The sequence below is a fragment of the Myotis davidii genome, unplaced genomic scaffold (genome assembly GCF_000327345.1).
Source record: "Myotis davidii unplaced genomic scaffold, ASM32734v1 scaffold259, whole genome shotgun sequence".
NCBI classification, from domain to species: domain Eukaryota; kingdom Metazoa; phylum Chordata; class Mammalia; order Chiroptera; family Vespertilionidae; genus Myotis; species Myotis davidii.
The window spans coordinates 6,664,707-6,681,073 of NW_006292687.1; the positions used below are offsets into that span (position 1 = coordinate 6,664,707).

Genomic DNA, 16,367 nt, shown 5'->3' on the forward strand with positions numbered 1-16,367 from the left:
AACATCGATCGCCGCCTCCTGCACACCTCCTACTGGGGATGTGCCCGCAACCAAGGTTCATGCCCTTGACCAGAATCAAACCTGGGACCTTTCAGTCTGCAGGCTGACGCTCTATCCACTGAGCCAAATATCTAGTAGAAGCTACTCCTTGTAATGATGCTGTTTTCTACTAACCTGTCCCCAGTTCATGAGGGAAAATGTTTCTCCTGTTATATTTCAGGGAGAGATATGGGGTTTGCCATGTAGGCCTACACCCCGCAGCTTGAACAGTACACAGGCCGGCCCACGGTGGGGCTGATGAGGGGCTGAAGGCCCACGGTGGGGCTACACCTGGTCTAGGGTATAGCGATCTGCAAAAGATAACCACCTGCCCCCAGCCTCATTGATGAAGGACTGAGCCACCACCATGAAGGAAGTCCAGTCCCAAAAGTGGGTTGTCCCAGGCCAGTGTGAGACCGACCCTTGGCCAGAGCAGCATCTCTGGGAATGAATCCTGAAGACTCCGACTGCCCTCCAAGGTAGTGACCAGGGAGGGACATGACAGAAAGGTGTCACCGTCATAAAAGAAGGATGGGACCCACTCCCAGGAATCTCATCTCTGGCCCCAGCAGTCAGAATTCAATAAGCACTCACAGGGCTTCACACGGGTATGCATCAGCACATGGGCACACACACCGTGTGTGAGTGTAAAGGGTTTTCTCCTGCGAAGAAGCACACCTCGACCATGGTTCCAGCCACAATGAGGGGGTCCACAGGATGTGGCTCTTAGTCAGAGGGCATATTTTAAACTTCCACACTGTCTTAGTTACCTGGGACTGCCATAACTAATTATCACAAACTGGGCGGCTGAAACAACAGGGATTGATCCTGTCATAGTTTGAGACTAGAAGCCTGACAACAAGGTGTGGGCAGGATCCTTCTCTGAGGGCTCTAGGGGAGGGTACTGCCTTGCCTCACCCTAGACTGGCTGCTGGAAATCCTGGCATCACCTGGCTTAGAGATGTCTCACTCAAATCTTTGCCTCTGTCTCCATATGGCTGCCTTCTTCATGAGCACATGTGTACATCTTTCCTTCTACGTGTTTCTCTTTCTGTCCTTAAAAAGACAGCAGTCATAATGGATTAAGGCCCATCCATATGACCTCATCTTAGCTTGATTAAATTTGCAAAGACCCTATATTTTCAAGTAAGGTTACATCCACAGGTACCAGGGATAGGACTTAAACATAGCTTTGGGGGAAAACAATTCAACCCATAACAAACATTGACCAACCTTGTTCACTAAAGTCATCGCATAAACTAGCAGCTCTGTGTCGACCCCGTCTTTTTCCTCCAAGATTTCCATGATATTTGACCAGGGTACAACTCCTGCAAGTAAAGCAAAAATCATTAGGAACATCAATTCAACATTTCCCATCCAACTCACTTCAGAGTTTATCTAAAGGCTCTTCACCCAAAGATGGCATGTCCTTCAGTCACTGAGTATCAAAGCATGACACAGATTTTGAATTAGGTGACAATCTACCACATTATCCTTGTGCACTTGAAAATGTATATTCTTCAGTGTCAGGAGGCCCAACAATTTGCTTGCAAGTTCCCATTATATGAATTACATAACTTTTAAGAATGCATTCACACACAGCTTTTTAGGCCATGCGTTTCACTTGCTGAGTGCAGAAACCCTAATAAGTTCTCTCTGTGCATCAGCATGCTACGGTCTGATCTCCTGAAAGGAAAGGAGATGTGGGAGGTCTTCCCATTCACATGGGCTCTAAGAACTGACAGTGAAATGCCCATCTAGCAAACATTTCAAGAACAGAAGTATATTATCCCTGTGTAATCAAGCACAAATAGACTTAAGCAGAAACCAAGTAGAAGGAACTGGGTCTAGGAGGAGGCTGCCATCAAGAGTTTTATAACCTAATAGAACAGTTAGGCCTAAGTACAATAACACACGTCCACACAGAGTAAAGGCACGCACATCGGCACTGCCAGGGCCAAGGCCACAAAGGGGACGCATGCCCCTGACCCACTTCTTGTCCCTGAGGCAAGCATTTGAAGTGAAGTGTCGCCTTGGCCATGGCATGGCTGGGTGGAACAGGAAGCTCCTTCCTCTTTCTCTCTACAGACCTCAAATGATAATGCTCATTTTTTGCTGATAAAAGTAAATTCTGAAGTAATCCAAAGTCAGTGGCTTCTAAATGCTGGTTCTTGGATGGGTTGTGTCAGAGCTGAAATGTCTACAGAAAAGTCAATGGAGATCTTTGAGGGCAGGAAGTGGGTTAAGCTGGCGCAATTGTAAGAGAACCAGAGGGTCAATGCACAGTCAGAAAAAGAGAGAAGACAGGAGAATTTAAGAAGGGAACAGGCACCTACTACACAGTGTGGAAGACACAGATGTCGTTTGATGTAGATCTCCTGGCTCTCCCAGCAAGTGAACAGAAAGCCCGATCCTTCCACCAAGTTGCCCAGTTGGTCAGAACCAGGCGGGCTGCCGTAACCCTTTCTAACTCTGGACACAAAAGCATGACCCTTCAACCATTAACTGCTGAATGATCTTCTTGCTGGTACTTATCATCAAACTATGTTGAAGTCCTCACCTATTCTTCAAACCCCAGCAAAGTAACCATTTCTGCCCTCGGGACAGCCAATCAATGTGGTTAGCAGGTCTTGGGCCTCACTGTCTGGGTGCAGTGCTTGTGTTCATAACAAGGGCAATTTCTATTATTCACACTCGGCACCGAACCTCAGCAGAAAACACATGTTCTAGTCAGTCAGCCATGTATGGTTAAAAGGCAGACTGTGCAGGAGAGAAAGCAGTGAAGCTAAGAATTTCCAGTGGTGCTGATGGGCCCAGAACTGCCTCCTGATTGCACACTTTGAAGCCAAAGATGCCAAACCAAGCCTGGGATGGAAAGACCTTTGCTTTTTGGCCTTTAGTAGAAAGGGAAGCATCTAGTAGAAAGGGAAGTAGCCAGGTTATTCATTCTCTCTCTCTATCTCTATCTCTATCTCTCTCTCTCTCATAGAGGCCAACACAATGGTGCACCATTGTGTCCTTTATGATGAAAACACCTAAATACTGTCTTAATTTAATTGAAAGTGCTGACACTCCCAGGGGACAGGCTCCTAGGCCAGTACTCTCTTAACCCAGAATAAATAACTGTTCAATACTTTCCCCCCTTTTATTTTCCTCCTAGGTATCTGAATTAAACCCCAAAGAAAGTAAGATATTTTAGCACAATGCCTTGTACACGAGTTGGTCTCATACCCAAACAGAAGGTCCTCATGGTATGTTCCACGTCTTTCAACACAATTGATGAACACACTTAACACACATACTTTGGCTATAAATAATAATGGGAAAAGGGCTGGTGTTCTGTCATCCCCTAAAACCCACTATGCTTTGTGCATTCTTCACAGATCCATACATCCTGAGCAGAAATCAGAGACAGGAGAGCTTGAAAGGATGGCGGGACAGTTTCCCCTGTTAATCATGTGTGCTACACATGCTGGAGAATTAGGTCATATCTCATCACCTCCTATGCAAATGAAAAACGGAGCTTCTTCAAAAGCAGCACTGAACCAAATTGGTGCTGACTCATCATTTACAATGGAAATTTCAAAAGGGGTTACCCAGTCTGGTCACTTGCCCACCCTCTGTCTGAGGGGCAAACCCATATAGTCAGAGGAAAGGACATCCTTCCCAGGGTTGCAGAGGGTTCGCAACCAGTTTCCTGTCCATCACCAGGGGGAATTCTCAAGGAAAGGAGGCAGATGACAAAGCAAGGCCCTCTCATGGGCTTCTGGAAGAATCACTGCCTCTCTATCTTTCTGCCAGGCTCTGAGAAGGTGACTTGGAGATCCAAGCCAAAGAGAAGATGACCCAGCAATCTGAGCAGATGGGTGTGTCTGCTTTAAAAACATTTTTTTTCTTTCCTTTTCTTTCTTTCTTTTTTTTTTTTTCTTACAAGTTGGGAAAAAGATGGTCATCACTTTGTCTTGGGGGAGAGACTGAGTAGAGCTCAAAGCCTCTTTGTCATGCCCCAGAGACTACCTCGAATCCACCTTTTCATTCCAGCCCCAGAGCAAAAGTGCCAATTGTCTGGATCAAACGGGGCATTTTAGATTTTCATTAATTCATAAATATTGATCAGTCCCCATGATGGACTTAGACTCCTCAGCTTTTATCCCGGCTCCCTAACTGGCCCACTCTTGGCCAAAGGGCAAACTATCTACGCACACATGATGAACCCTCTGGTTAACTCAGACATGATGTGTGTAAAGCAACCAGGAGGATTTATCCTAAGAGAATTTCATTGGCTGCTGGTGGTAGTAATTTTTGAGGACTCCTAGCTTATTTGTTGATTCTTTAAATCTGAGAGTTTTTATCATCCAAAAGAATTCCTTTCTATTCAAGCAAACCCAGTCTATATTTTAATATACCCATTCTCCACCCCATCTCCCCAGAGGAATGTGTCTAACACCACCTGAGGAGTAAAATTTATGGCTTAAGCTTGTGCACAGTGGACATGCTTGGCTGGCCCTCATCACCTCTGGCACCTCTGCTCTCACTGGCCGAGGAGGAAGTGGAGAGCTGCTTCCACACCTACTGGTGGAAACACACCTGGGAGTCAGGGGCTCTCTGCAAACACCATGATATATGTATATGTTTAATTCCACCACCGAGATCAGGAACACTGACTAGCAGTAAAATAGGATGATGTTATATGCGTGCATTACGGCCAAGACCACACATGTCCATTGAGGAATGTGCTATTGAACCACATGTGATAAACTACGTGTCTCAATTTGTTCCACTGGTGATATTCCTTTTTTTCTTCCAGCTGCTAGTGCTCAGGAGCAGACAGATGACAGTAGTTGCCCAAAACTTAAGAAATTTTATAGGCAAAAAACCATGAAGTTAAGTAAACAATCCGTTAACTTGTTTAATTTTTTCCCTTTGTTTTTTACTTTTTTTACAAGTTGGGAAAAGATGGCCATCATTTTGTCACGGGGGAGAGACTGAGTACAACTCTGAGCCTCTGGCTGAGCCAGTGGATGAAGTCTTGAATGGGACGTCATGCTCTGGGTTCATCTCAGGACCATTCCTCTACCCCATGACACACCTTCATGAAATGTGAGGCTCAAGGAAGGAAACAGCTTCCTACTCAATGAAGTCAAAGCACAACCCCAAGGTTATGAGAAGACTGGCCCCTCTAACATGGCCCCCTTGACAAGGGCCCATGGGTTACCCAGAATTTAGGACAGGAAGCTGAAGAGTCCATTCATCATTCTAAAGTAATCCCCAGAGCTGGGTGTCGAGCATGACTCCTCTAAGCATGAATGAAAGGATCTGCCTCACTATCTTCCCAGACACCCACCTCTGGCCCTAACTCTCATTCACTGGCCTTGGGAAACCTCCCTCCTTGTCCCCTGCTTCTGAGTCACTGGCAGTCTTCATTGAGGATTCTCAGCTGGCCTCATGATCTACTATTGGCCATTAAGGAATTTCAAATCTGGTACCAGAAGACAACATGCTGTGGCAGAAAGAAACACACAGACCTGTGCTGGTCTGGAGCCCACCTTCCAGACTCACAGCCCTGACCGTGCATAATGTTCGTCTCTGTCACACACATCTACACAGAGGCCCAGAGCTGCCCCGGCCTGAGATCCACCGTGCAGGGAGCTGACATCTGCCTGCGCATTTGTGGGAAAGGTATGGAGGCCCAATTTATGGTTCTGGATGGTTTTCATTAACTTACATTCCAATTTTCAAAGGAACCAGTGATCTACTTTCTTTCACCTTTGAATTTAGCCCTGGACGGTGTGTCTAGTTGTATCTCAGCTGATTTGTGCACAAATCTGTGCAGACACACGTGTGCCATAAGGAAATGTACACCTGTTTTAACACAATTTCTGTCTGGTGAGATGAGAGGTGATTCTGCTATTGTCTGCTTTATACTAGGGTGTTTTTTTCCCAAATTTTCTACAGAGAGCATTGCTGTTATAATCGTAAAAAGAAAATAAATGTTATCAAGTTTTTGATCATCATCATCACCTATCTTACTGGGGAACAAAACTAAAAGTTTGTTTCTTAAAAGGACAAAACAAAATTTTAAAAAATCCTCCAACATCTTGATTTCAGGCTTCACAATATTATAGGGTCCACAGCATGTTACACACTGAGCCAGGTCCAAAGCTGACTCTTCGTCAAGTGTGCAGGGCAGGCCCGCTCGGCGCTGGGACACCAAGAGAAGAGCCAGGCACCCTGTCCTCAGGCAGGGCACACACTCAGGAGAGACGGGCAATGAAAACAGCACAGCAGAGATGAGGGGCGCATGGGGGCGCTGAGAGCACATGTCTGTCTGAGCCAAGGGAGGCGGGTGTGGTGCAGGCCAGGTAGGAGACAGACACGTGGCAGGTAGACAGGGGCTGGATGGTACAGGGTCAGATGAAGGGTTTGGATCTAATCCTGTGGGCACTGGAAGCCACTGGCAGGTATCAGATGGAAAATGGTGAGACCAAATTTGTGCTTTAGAAGAATCCTCCAACTGCAGAGGCCAGCGTAGCAGTTGGGGCCGGCAAAGGACACCAGGTGAGAGACGGTGAGGGACCCCAGGAGGAAAGGGACATGTAGTGGAGGGGAGGGAACATCTAGGGGTCAGAGTGGATGAAGCCTGTGTAAAAGGAGGGGAGGAAGGAGCCAGGACAGGATGGGAAAGGAGGAGAAAGACCTGGTGTGTGCTCAGTGGCAGGGGACAGAGTGAGAAGACAAGCTCAGAGCGAGTGCTTTTCTTTCCCTGCAAACCTCACTCTGTCTCTAATCTTTATATATTCACTATGGTTCCTGCAGTGGGAGGTCCACACAAAGGGAATTCTGTTTATCCTAATTCTGTTTTGAACGTGTAAGAAGTGGGAGTCTTCCTACATCAGACAATTTCCCTTGATGAAATCAGGGGGCAGGGACCACTCACCTCTTTTAGTGTCCACAGCAGAGACTGCCTGGATCAGAAGGGGTGCGTTGGACTCCGAGTACTCCACAAAGACCAGCAGCAGCTTCAGGGCCGTCTTCACCACCAGGCGGAACTGCGCAGAAAAGACACCATCACGGGGGGCACACACAGCCCCTTGAACCCAAAGGCATCGTCTCTAACAGCAGCGGACACCGCACATGCTTCGGTCCAGGCGCTCTTCTCAACAACTACACAGGCTTCATCCCAGGGGCCTCAGAATGCAGGCATTAGAATTATCTCTACTGCACAGATCAGGAAACTGAGGCACGGAGCTGCCCAATAATACACCCATAAAATAGAACCCAAATTTGAACCCAGGGCCTTTGGTCCCAGAGCTCACACCCAGGGTCTCTCAATACCCCAGGCAGTGGTGGCTGAGTCAGTTACAGTAGTTCCCCTTATCCATGGGGATATGTGCCAAGATCCCGAGTGGATGCCTGAAACCACAAAGGGTACCAAACCCTTCATACTATGTTTTCCCCTATACATACACACCTATGATAAAGTTCAATTTATAAATTAGGCACAGTAACAGATGAACAACCTATAATAAAAGGGACAACTATAACAATATACTATAATAAAGTTATATGAACATAGTGTCTCTCTTTCTCTCTCTCTCTCTTATTGCACTGCACTGACTCTTCTGATGTAAGATGACACAAGACCTACGTGATGAGATGCAGCGAGGTGAATGAAGCACATGTTATGAGGTAGTGTTAGGCTACTATCAGGGTGACTTGAACACAAACACTGCGATGCTGTGATGGTCCTTCTGACAACTGAGCCGGCTGCTACATGACTACCAGGCAGGGAGTGTATCTACAGTGTGGATCCACTGGACAAAGGGATGGTTCACATCCCAGGTGGGATGTAGCAAGACAGCACAAGATTTCATCACACTACTCAGACCGGCAAATAATTTAAAAGTTATGAATTATTTCTGGAATTTTCCATTTAATATTTTCAGACTGCAGTTGAGCATGGGTAACTAAAATCACAGAAAGCAAAACCGCAAGTGAGGTATTTTCTAGACTAGAGCATTGTAGAATAGGAATGATCACAATTCTCATTTTTTGGCGAGGACACAGGGACAGCAGGTTAAATGGCTTGTCTGAGGTCACGACAGCTAGGTCAGGTAAGCAGGCATCTGAACCAAGTCCAGTCTTAAAACTGAGCAAGTGAGGCCATCTGGGGCCTTAAAACCCACACTGGCTGGGCCCAGGGCACAGCATTTGTGAGGAGCCACACACAGAGTCCCTCCTCCACACAGGTCACAGTAATTCAGCCAGAGAAATTCCTAAACTTCCCCCTGCAGCCCAGCCAGCCCTGGGCTGTGGCGGTGGCAGATGTTTCCAGGTCAACCCTCTTCCTGCCACTACCCCCCCCGCCCCGCCCCCACAAACACTGCTTCATCCTTCATCCACAGTCTTGTTTCCTGGACCAGCTTCCTTCCAAGAACCACCTCCTCAGGACACTCACACACCAACTACCTCCTAGAAATGGGTTCAAATCATGCATCTAAGAAACAGCAAGCCTTCCCTGGCTAATGTTTCTCAGTGGTTAGAGAGTTGGCCCATGCACCAAAGGGTCACGGGTTCAATTCCTGGTCAAGGGCACGTACCTGGGTTGCAAGTTTGATCCTCGCCCCAGTTGGGGCCCATGTGGGAGGCAACCAATAGATGTGTCTGAAGGAAGGAAGGAAGGAAGGAAGGAAGGAAGGGCAAGCTTGCCCCATCCCTAGCAAGTTGTTTGTCAGTTGCCCATCCCTCACAGGCAGGAACACAGCCTGAGGAGAGAGGCTTATTTGCACTGTTTGCAGGGCCTGGAATGACACTTGGCACATACTGGGCTCAGCGATGTTTCCTTAATGAAAGAATTAGTCAATTAATGACCAACCAATGCATGACCCTCACCTCCATCACCATGGTGGTGGAGAACTGGCTCCAGGTTCTCCACTTGCAGCCCAAGAAAGACCCAGGGCCTCCCGGATGTATATTCTCATGTCAAAATCTTAGGGACACGTGGGACTTTACAGAGAACTTGGGGCATCATGCACTCCCACAGGGAGCAGAGTAAAAGCACCACCCACCCCAAGTCATGTCTCCAAAATCATGCAAACACCTCTGCTGCCCTGCCCTGCTCTCCTCTGTCACGCTTCCCTAGTCAACCATCGTCTTTTTCTGACTTCACACCTCTCTCCTGCCAGTCCTGGGGTTCTCAGCTCCCCTTTATAGGAAAACTTCTCAAAAGAGTTGCCACACTCCAGGCTCCAGTACTTCACTTCCCAGTGACTGCACAATTACACCAAGGACATCCTCATGGCTCTGTCCTTACCACCTGGGATGGAGTTCTTCGGAGAGCCCTCAGCACTTCGGGGCATTTTACCTTCATAACTTGAGTCCTGCATTTGGTCCTCTGTCCCCTGAGAAGGAATAAACTAAATTCCAGAGTGTTTTTCTCACCAACTACAAGGTTGGGGGTAGGAGGGAAGGCAATGGCATAATAAACTGCACTATCTTGGTACACTTAGAGCTCAAGAAATTTCTCCAAGTAAATAAAACACCCAGCAAGTCCAGGCTTGGCGACTTCCTTAGTAGGCGGACTGTCATTATGTGGTTTAAATCTACCCAGTGCCTTCCTGGGAAAGAACCTGGCTGCTGCCCAACCCCGCTCCCCATTAGCCGTCTCAGCAGGGGCCCTCATGCCCATCTCATCAAGGTTTCTTTTGAGCATCTCTGTGGTCCTGGGGCCTTGGCTGACATGGTCCCAGCACCCAGGACCCCTGAGTCGCTCTCCAATACCAGGCTCTCTAATTAAGAAACCACTGTTTTCTAGCAAATCCTTTTCTATTGGTCTCAACATGCCTATTCATGTCTTCTCTTTTGCTTAAAGGCTCTGTTTGGAGTATTTTGGGCACTGTAATTAAGAGGGGGCAGGGGAGAGAGAGAGAGAGAGAGAGAGAGAGAGAGAGAGACCCCAAACTCATTCATGATTTCAGGTTTCTATCAATTTGATTACAGGTGAGTCTAAGTTTATGTTTACATGTGTTTGGAAGACTTACTATGTAAAATTAATAAGCATATTGAGTAGTTAAGCTACTTTAGAAAAGAGAGAACATGAGAACATTAACTTTATGGAAATGCATGATACTAAGGGAGAACATGTCCTAACTAATCATCAAAATACAGCCAGCAAGACTCATCAGAAATACCTTCTTAGCATTGCTGCATACACCTGGAAATGATAAAAGTATGTTACTTCAAAAGATATCTATATCAATCCCTCATTTATCCAGAAAGCATTTAATTTGATGCCCTTAAGTATGTAAAATAGTCAAAACCCTCCAAAGCTTTGGAACAGCCACAATGGAGGCCACATACCCATTCTTCCAAGTTCAAACACGTGGCTCATCTCTATGCTCTTAAAAATCCACACTTGGTGCTACTTGAACTTATCGTAGGCATTCTAATAAGCTCGGCTGGAAGGAGCAACCCAGAGACCAAGTGACAGACCAGGTATGGCAGGTCCACTGTGGCACCAAGAGCAAGGACCACGAAAGAGGAGGGTGGGAACAAGTCATGGCTGCCAGGGCAGACACCACCACCTGCCTCAGACGCAAAGGGACGTGGCCGTGTCTTTCCCATCTGAATTGTCTGATTTTCAGCTCTGCCTGGTGCTCCTCCATGTCCCAATGAAGAGTCTCATTGAAATGACTTATAAACTCAAACACTTGCCCACCTGCCTAGCACTGAGGAAAGATCAATCAGAACTGATTCTCATTCTTATGGAAGAGCGATCATTGGAAAGATAAAGCAACCAGTCACAACGAGTTCAACAGGGACGCAAGGAGTAAGCCTCAGAGCAGGGGCTGAGGCAGAGAGTGCAGTTCCCACATCTGGATGTTCTTTGTGCCCACTCGCTAAGATTATTGCTGGAGGAATTCAGAGCCTGGATGGGGGTGGACTGGCTGCACCGTTTAAGGTCCCTCCCACTCCGAAGATGCCCTGCTTCTTTCAACGTCTTCAGCACCTGCCAGATGCCCAGGACCCAAGGAGATGTAGGACCCAGAACACCTACAACACACAATTGAGAGTGTTACCCACACTAGAGGCCCTCAGAGCCAGGGCTCCGAGGACAGAAAGCCCTTCCCAGGGGACAGCCCTTTCTGGGAAGAAGAGAGTCAGTCAGACAGACTCAGCGGATCCAGCCACCTTTCCGGGTTTCACGGAGCAGAAAGGTTATGTGACAGCCTCTGGGCTCCTGCTCATACACATGATTTCACTTCCGTGGGGCTGGAGGGAACACTCAGAGGGTCTACTCTAGACTCAGCCTTTGGGCCACATGTTACCTACTTCTCACGTGATTGCCTCTAGGGAATGCTAGTATTCTATTTTAACGCTGTCCACACACACAGCTAAATGACAGTATGTAACAGGAATCGGAGACCAGCCTTGCACTGGGCTGGAGGGGAGACAGGCACACCTAGCCAGCTGTGGACTGCTGTGCTTCTCATGTATGTTTAGCACATTTGGGGGGACCGGGCTGAGCTTTCCTTTCTGCTGCAGCTCTCAATTCGCACTGTCTGTTCCTACTCCGCGTGAAACAGAGGCCGAGTCCTCATGGGGACAGAAGTGCCTTTAACGCAGGGATGTACATTAGTCAGGCCTCAGTTGAGGCCTGAGCCTCCAGTCTGCATAAACCACTCGAGGCTCTAGTGTTACTCCCTACCCGCAAGGCTGGGATGGAGGGGGTAGCAGGATGGTGAAGACATGGCACTTTTCTGGGTTTTTCATTTTCTGGGTCAACCCACAGGGAGGGTGTGGAGTCAGCCTGTACGGAACCCGGGTGTCCAGGTTTTAGATAAAATGTAACCACCAGATGTATGGAAAAGGAATAAAAAGCAATTTTCCTCAGTAAGTTTGCACTTGAAAGCAAGCTAGAGCTCCCTGCACGTTTTTATTGTACTTAGAGAAACCCAAGAGCTATACTTAGCAGGTCAAATATGCTGCTTATTAAGTAGAAATAAAAGTATCCCCCCAAATCTCCAAATTCCTACTCCTCTTCTAAAAATGCAACCACCATAAAAAGAAAACAATTTCCAAACCTCAGGACTTAAATTACAAAGGGGGTCAGAAAAACAGGCTTCGTTCTATTTGTTTCATTTTCCACTAAAAAAGCATAAATACATGTTATAGAAATGGATGCTGGTTATTAAAAAGGAATTCAAAATCAGCGAGATATCTTTTTTTTTTTAAATACATATATTTTATTGATTTTTTTACAGAGAGGAAGGGAGAGGGACAGAGAGTTAGAAACAACGATGAGAGAGAAACATCGATCAGCTGCCTCCTGCACACACCCCACTGGGGATGTACACGCAACCAAGGTACATGCCCTCGACCGGAATCGAACCTGGGACCCTTGAGTCCGCAGGCCGACGCTCTATCCACTGAGCCAAACCAGTCAGGGCATCAGCGAGATATCTTGATCTGCGAAGCTGTGCCACTGTTTACAAGCTTGTCAGAAAGAACTAAGAATATCTGAGTATTTTATCAACAGAAAAATTCAAGTGACTTAAGACACTAGATTTTCTTAATGAAACACTTTCTTCCAATGACATAGACTGAAGCTTGAATTCCTGCTCAAGGATCTCAGATCAGGCCCTGAAATCTATGTCACCGTCTGTCCATCAGTCCAACAGACACCTCTGACTCTGTAGCTCTCCGCCTTCAAAGACTCTGTCAGCAAAATGAGGTGGGTCTTATCAGAAGTAAAGTACAGGCCCGACTATGGTACCTGAGCACAGAACTCTGGGCCATGGCTCTCAGAGGTCCCTGAAGGAGAAGTATAGTCACCAGGGTTGGCACAGCTGCCAGGTCAGGAAGTCACCTGTACCAAATTCATGTGCAATGGCCTCAGGGCCTGATGGCAGACTTGCTGATGACTCAACGAAGTTTGCAGAAAGAGAACTGGCTTTGGGATGAACCTAGTAGGCCAAATGCAAGGCTAGGAACCCTTTAAATTGTTACTCATTAGTGGAAATCTTACAGAACGTCAAACATCGCAGACTATTCAAAAATAATTAAAATGAATGTTAAAATAATAAATAGTGCTACAAATGAGCATGTTCTTCTATTGAGATACAATTCTGGGGCCATAAGCAGCAGGTTTCTTTAAAGAATGATGACAAGACCAGAAAATATCCATTTTGCTCACTTTCCCTTAGGTTATTCATCGTAATTATGAAGAGTTAGGTAACGTAAATAGGTACCATAGGTAACATAAATCCCTCCTGTTACTGTTCACTAAGGAATCCCAAAAACTCTGCATTGAAATACTGCCTTACAGAGCAGCTTGAAGCGGGGAAATGAACAAGGTTGGGTGCTTTTCCAGTTAGTGACATCCTTCGTTTCAGATACAAAACCCCATGTTCTAGGAGGCTATGCAACCTGCCACACACCTAATTGCTGGAGGAAGTCAAATCTGATTCTTTCTATTCTCCAGTGAGGAAACCTGTCTTTCCCTCTTGTGCAAAAATTTAAGTCTTGGGGAAATGGGACAAATACTCTTTTCCAAGCAATAATCAAGGTTAAAGAACTTTCTTAAGTAAATACCAGGCCTAGAAACATGAAAGTGGACAATACCTGAGCCTCAGGTATGGTGAATGTCCTGTTAGCAAGAGTTTGGCATCCAGCTCACATCTCCTTAGAGTGGATGGAGGAGGGAGGGCAGGTGAGTGCTGGCAGGTGGACAGAAGCCTGGGGATGGCAGTTAGCAGCCTGGCAAAGGCAACCCTGAGCCTGCAGGGCTACTTCCAGGCCTGCTCCCAGAAGCCTCTGCTTCTGAGCCAACTGTCCATTCACTTCTCCTAGAACAGTGGTCAGCAAACCACGGCTCACGAGCCACATGTGGCTCTTTGGCCACTTGAGTGTGGCTCTTCCACAAAATACCATGTGCAGGCGCGCACATACAGTGCGAAGTTGACTTAAAACTTTAAGTAAAGTTTATTAAGTTAATTTTAGGGAATGTTTTGGAGTGAAAGAAGATGTAGTGTCGAGGATTAAGAAAGGTATGTTGAGATGGTTTGGACACATAGAGAGGATGAACAAAAGGAGATGGAAAACAAGTATACAAGACGAATGTGGATGGGAGAGTTGGAAGGGGTCGACCTCAGCGAACGTACCACAATCAGATTGAGGATGTTTTAGCAAAGGCCAGCTTAGGAGTATCCTAATTAAGTTAATAACAATGTACCTACCTATATAGTTTAAGTTTAAAAAATTTGGCTCTCAAAAGAAATTTCAGTTGTTATACTGTTGATATTTGGCTCTGTTGACTAATGAGTTTGCCGACCACTGTCCTAGAACATCTCTTTGCGGGGAACAGCCCACGAAATACTCTGGGGTTTTCACATCACCTCAAATGTTCTTCTGTATTAGAACCCCTTGTCCCTATTCGTTTTCCAGCTACTAGAGCACAGATGCTAGTCCTTGACTTGGCCACCTGCCCTAGAAGGGCAGAAGGGTCAAACCCTCACCCACTACTCCTGTTTATGGAGATCTGTCTATGGAACAAGGAGCCTCTTGGACAGGGTGACATACTGCCTTTGAAAACTCAACTTCCACGGAGTAGTGAGTGTGTGCTGCTTCAGAAAGCAGAGCACCGCGTTTGGCTGATGACAGAGATGTAGAGGCGGGTCCGGATGAGGAAGGCTTTCCACCGATTCCAGTGCCCAACTATGGCTGTTGGAAGTATCAGGAATGTGGCTGGTGAATGTCAGGAACATTTTTGACAAGACCTTGCCACCTCTTCAAGACTGGGATTTTGTGATTTTATCTTATGTAACTCAAAAAGCACTTCAGATCTCACACACAGGTGGGTCATGTGCCTCACACAGCAGTGACATGCTGACAACTCTGAGGTCAAAGGGCTCGCCAGCCAGCACTTACTGGAGTACCTGGCACCTTGGGGGCATCTGCTAAGCTGTCCTTCGGGACATTGCCTTCATCTCAAAACCAGCCTATCAGAGCTTTCCTGCCAAGGAACCTCAATTTCCACTTCTTTCTTCTACCAAAAGCAATGCTGCATTCCTAGCTGCCCAGATTCAAAACTGTATTCTCCCCGATCTTTGATTCCTGCTTTTATTTTTCCATATCCAGAAACCCAGTCCTAGGGAGTTATTCCTTAAAATGTCTCCATATTTCCAATATTCTGTTTCCACCTCAACTCTTGACCGGGCCTCATCACCTCCCAGCGTTGATACTACACTAGCCCTTAGCCTCCCATCCCTGTCAATTTCTCCCCCTCCACCATTCTATTCTACACACCACACACTACTAACCATCCTAATCATCTTATAGTGCCCCCGTGTGTGTGTGTGTGTGTGTGTGTGGCCCTCTCATGTATGTAAGAGAGTGTGTGTGTGTGTGAAAGGGAGACTGTGGCCAGGACTCCCCTCAGCTCAGGTTTAGTAGCTGTTCTGGGAGGAGTAGGGAAGCATGACCAACATCACACAAGTACCAACGCTATCTAGAGATCTGTGGTCAGCAACCTAGGGCACCGCTGGAAGAATTGATTCAGTGGGGCTGACAGTGAACTGGAGAGAACAGAGCAAGCCAAGGTGGACAGCACCACAGATAGGGAAGACTCCATGACCGCATCAGGAGGCATCCTGGGGAACTCCCAAGGAGCTAGGGGTCCCTGGGGCCTCCCCCACGGGCCAGAAGGGGATCCATACGGTCACGAGAGACAGAGACTCTGTCAGAGAGACAAAAGGCTGTGCTGTATAAGCTGACTCATCTTATCCCAATTAATTAGACTTCCATATGCATGAAGGGGAAAAATTCACACCATGTGAGAAGTCACAGGGTGGCCCACTGCTTCTTACCTCTGACTGGGGTTTAAAGATGGACTTTGGTAAACAGACTAAAGCACTTTATTGAAAACACTTTTTCTTTCTTTTAAAAAGTAATTATTTGGCAGCAAATACATCATTCTGTCCTCTGACTCTGCGTCTCAAATATCTGCAAATATGTGTTGCACAATGACCCTCTGGCAGGCCTGATGGCAGCATCACATCGTGTTGCCTTTCATGGAAGGAAAAAGGAAGGTTATGAAGACAGGATGGCAAGGTTTCCCTAATCCAGGATTTCAGTATCAACTCTGTGCCTGTTTAAGGTAAAAACCACAGGATCTCAAGGCAAACCTTTAGGTACTGAGAACTCAACTCTTAGTCAAAAGAAAGCCCTAAGGGCTGCTGGCTCTCCCGCTTTAATTTTATTTGAACTGGGAGAAGCTCTGTGGCCCTAATGGCCAGTTTGTATGTTTAAGGAACTAAGGGTTCCTTCTC

The 16,367-nt window shown here is 46.7% G+C and overlaps 1 protein-coding gene across 1 annotated transcript in view; it reads right to left on the bottom strand.

The window, feature by feature from the left end:
* Nucleotides 1-16,367, bottom strand: part of FHOD3 (formin homology 2 domain containing 3) — a 324,340-nt gene that overhangs the window by 132,277 nt on the left and 175,696 nt on the right. The window contains exons 7-8 of the mRNA XM_015565558.1: nt 6,977-7,088; nt 1,273-1,367 (exon numbers count right to left, since the gene is read on the bottom strand). Coding sequence (XP_015421044.1) covers nt 1,273-1,367; nt 6,977-7,088 — 207 coding nt within the window. The remainder of the gene's footprint in view (nt 1-1,272; nt 1,368-6,976; nt 7,089-16,367) is intronic.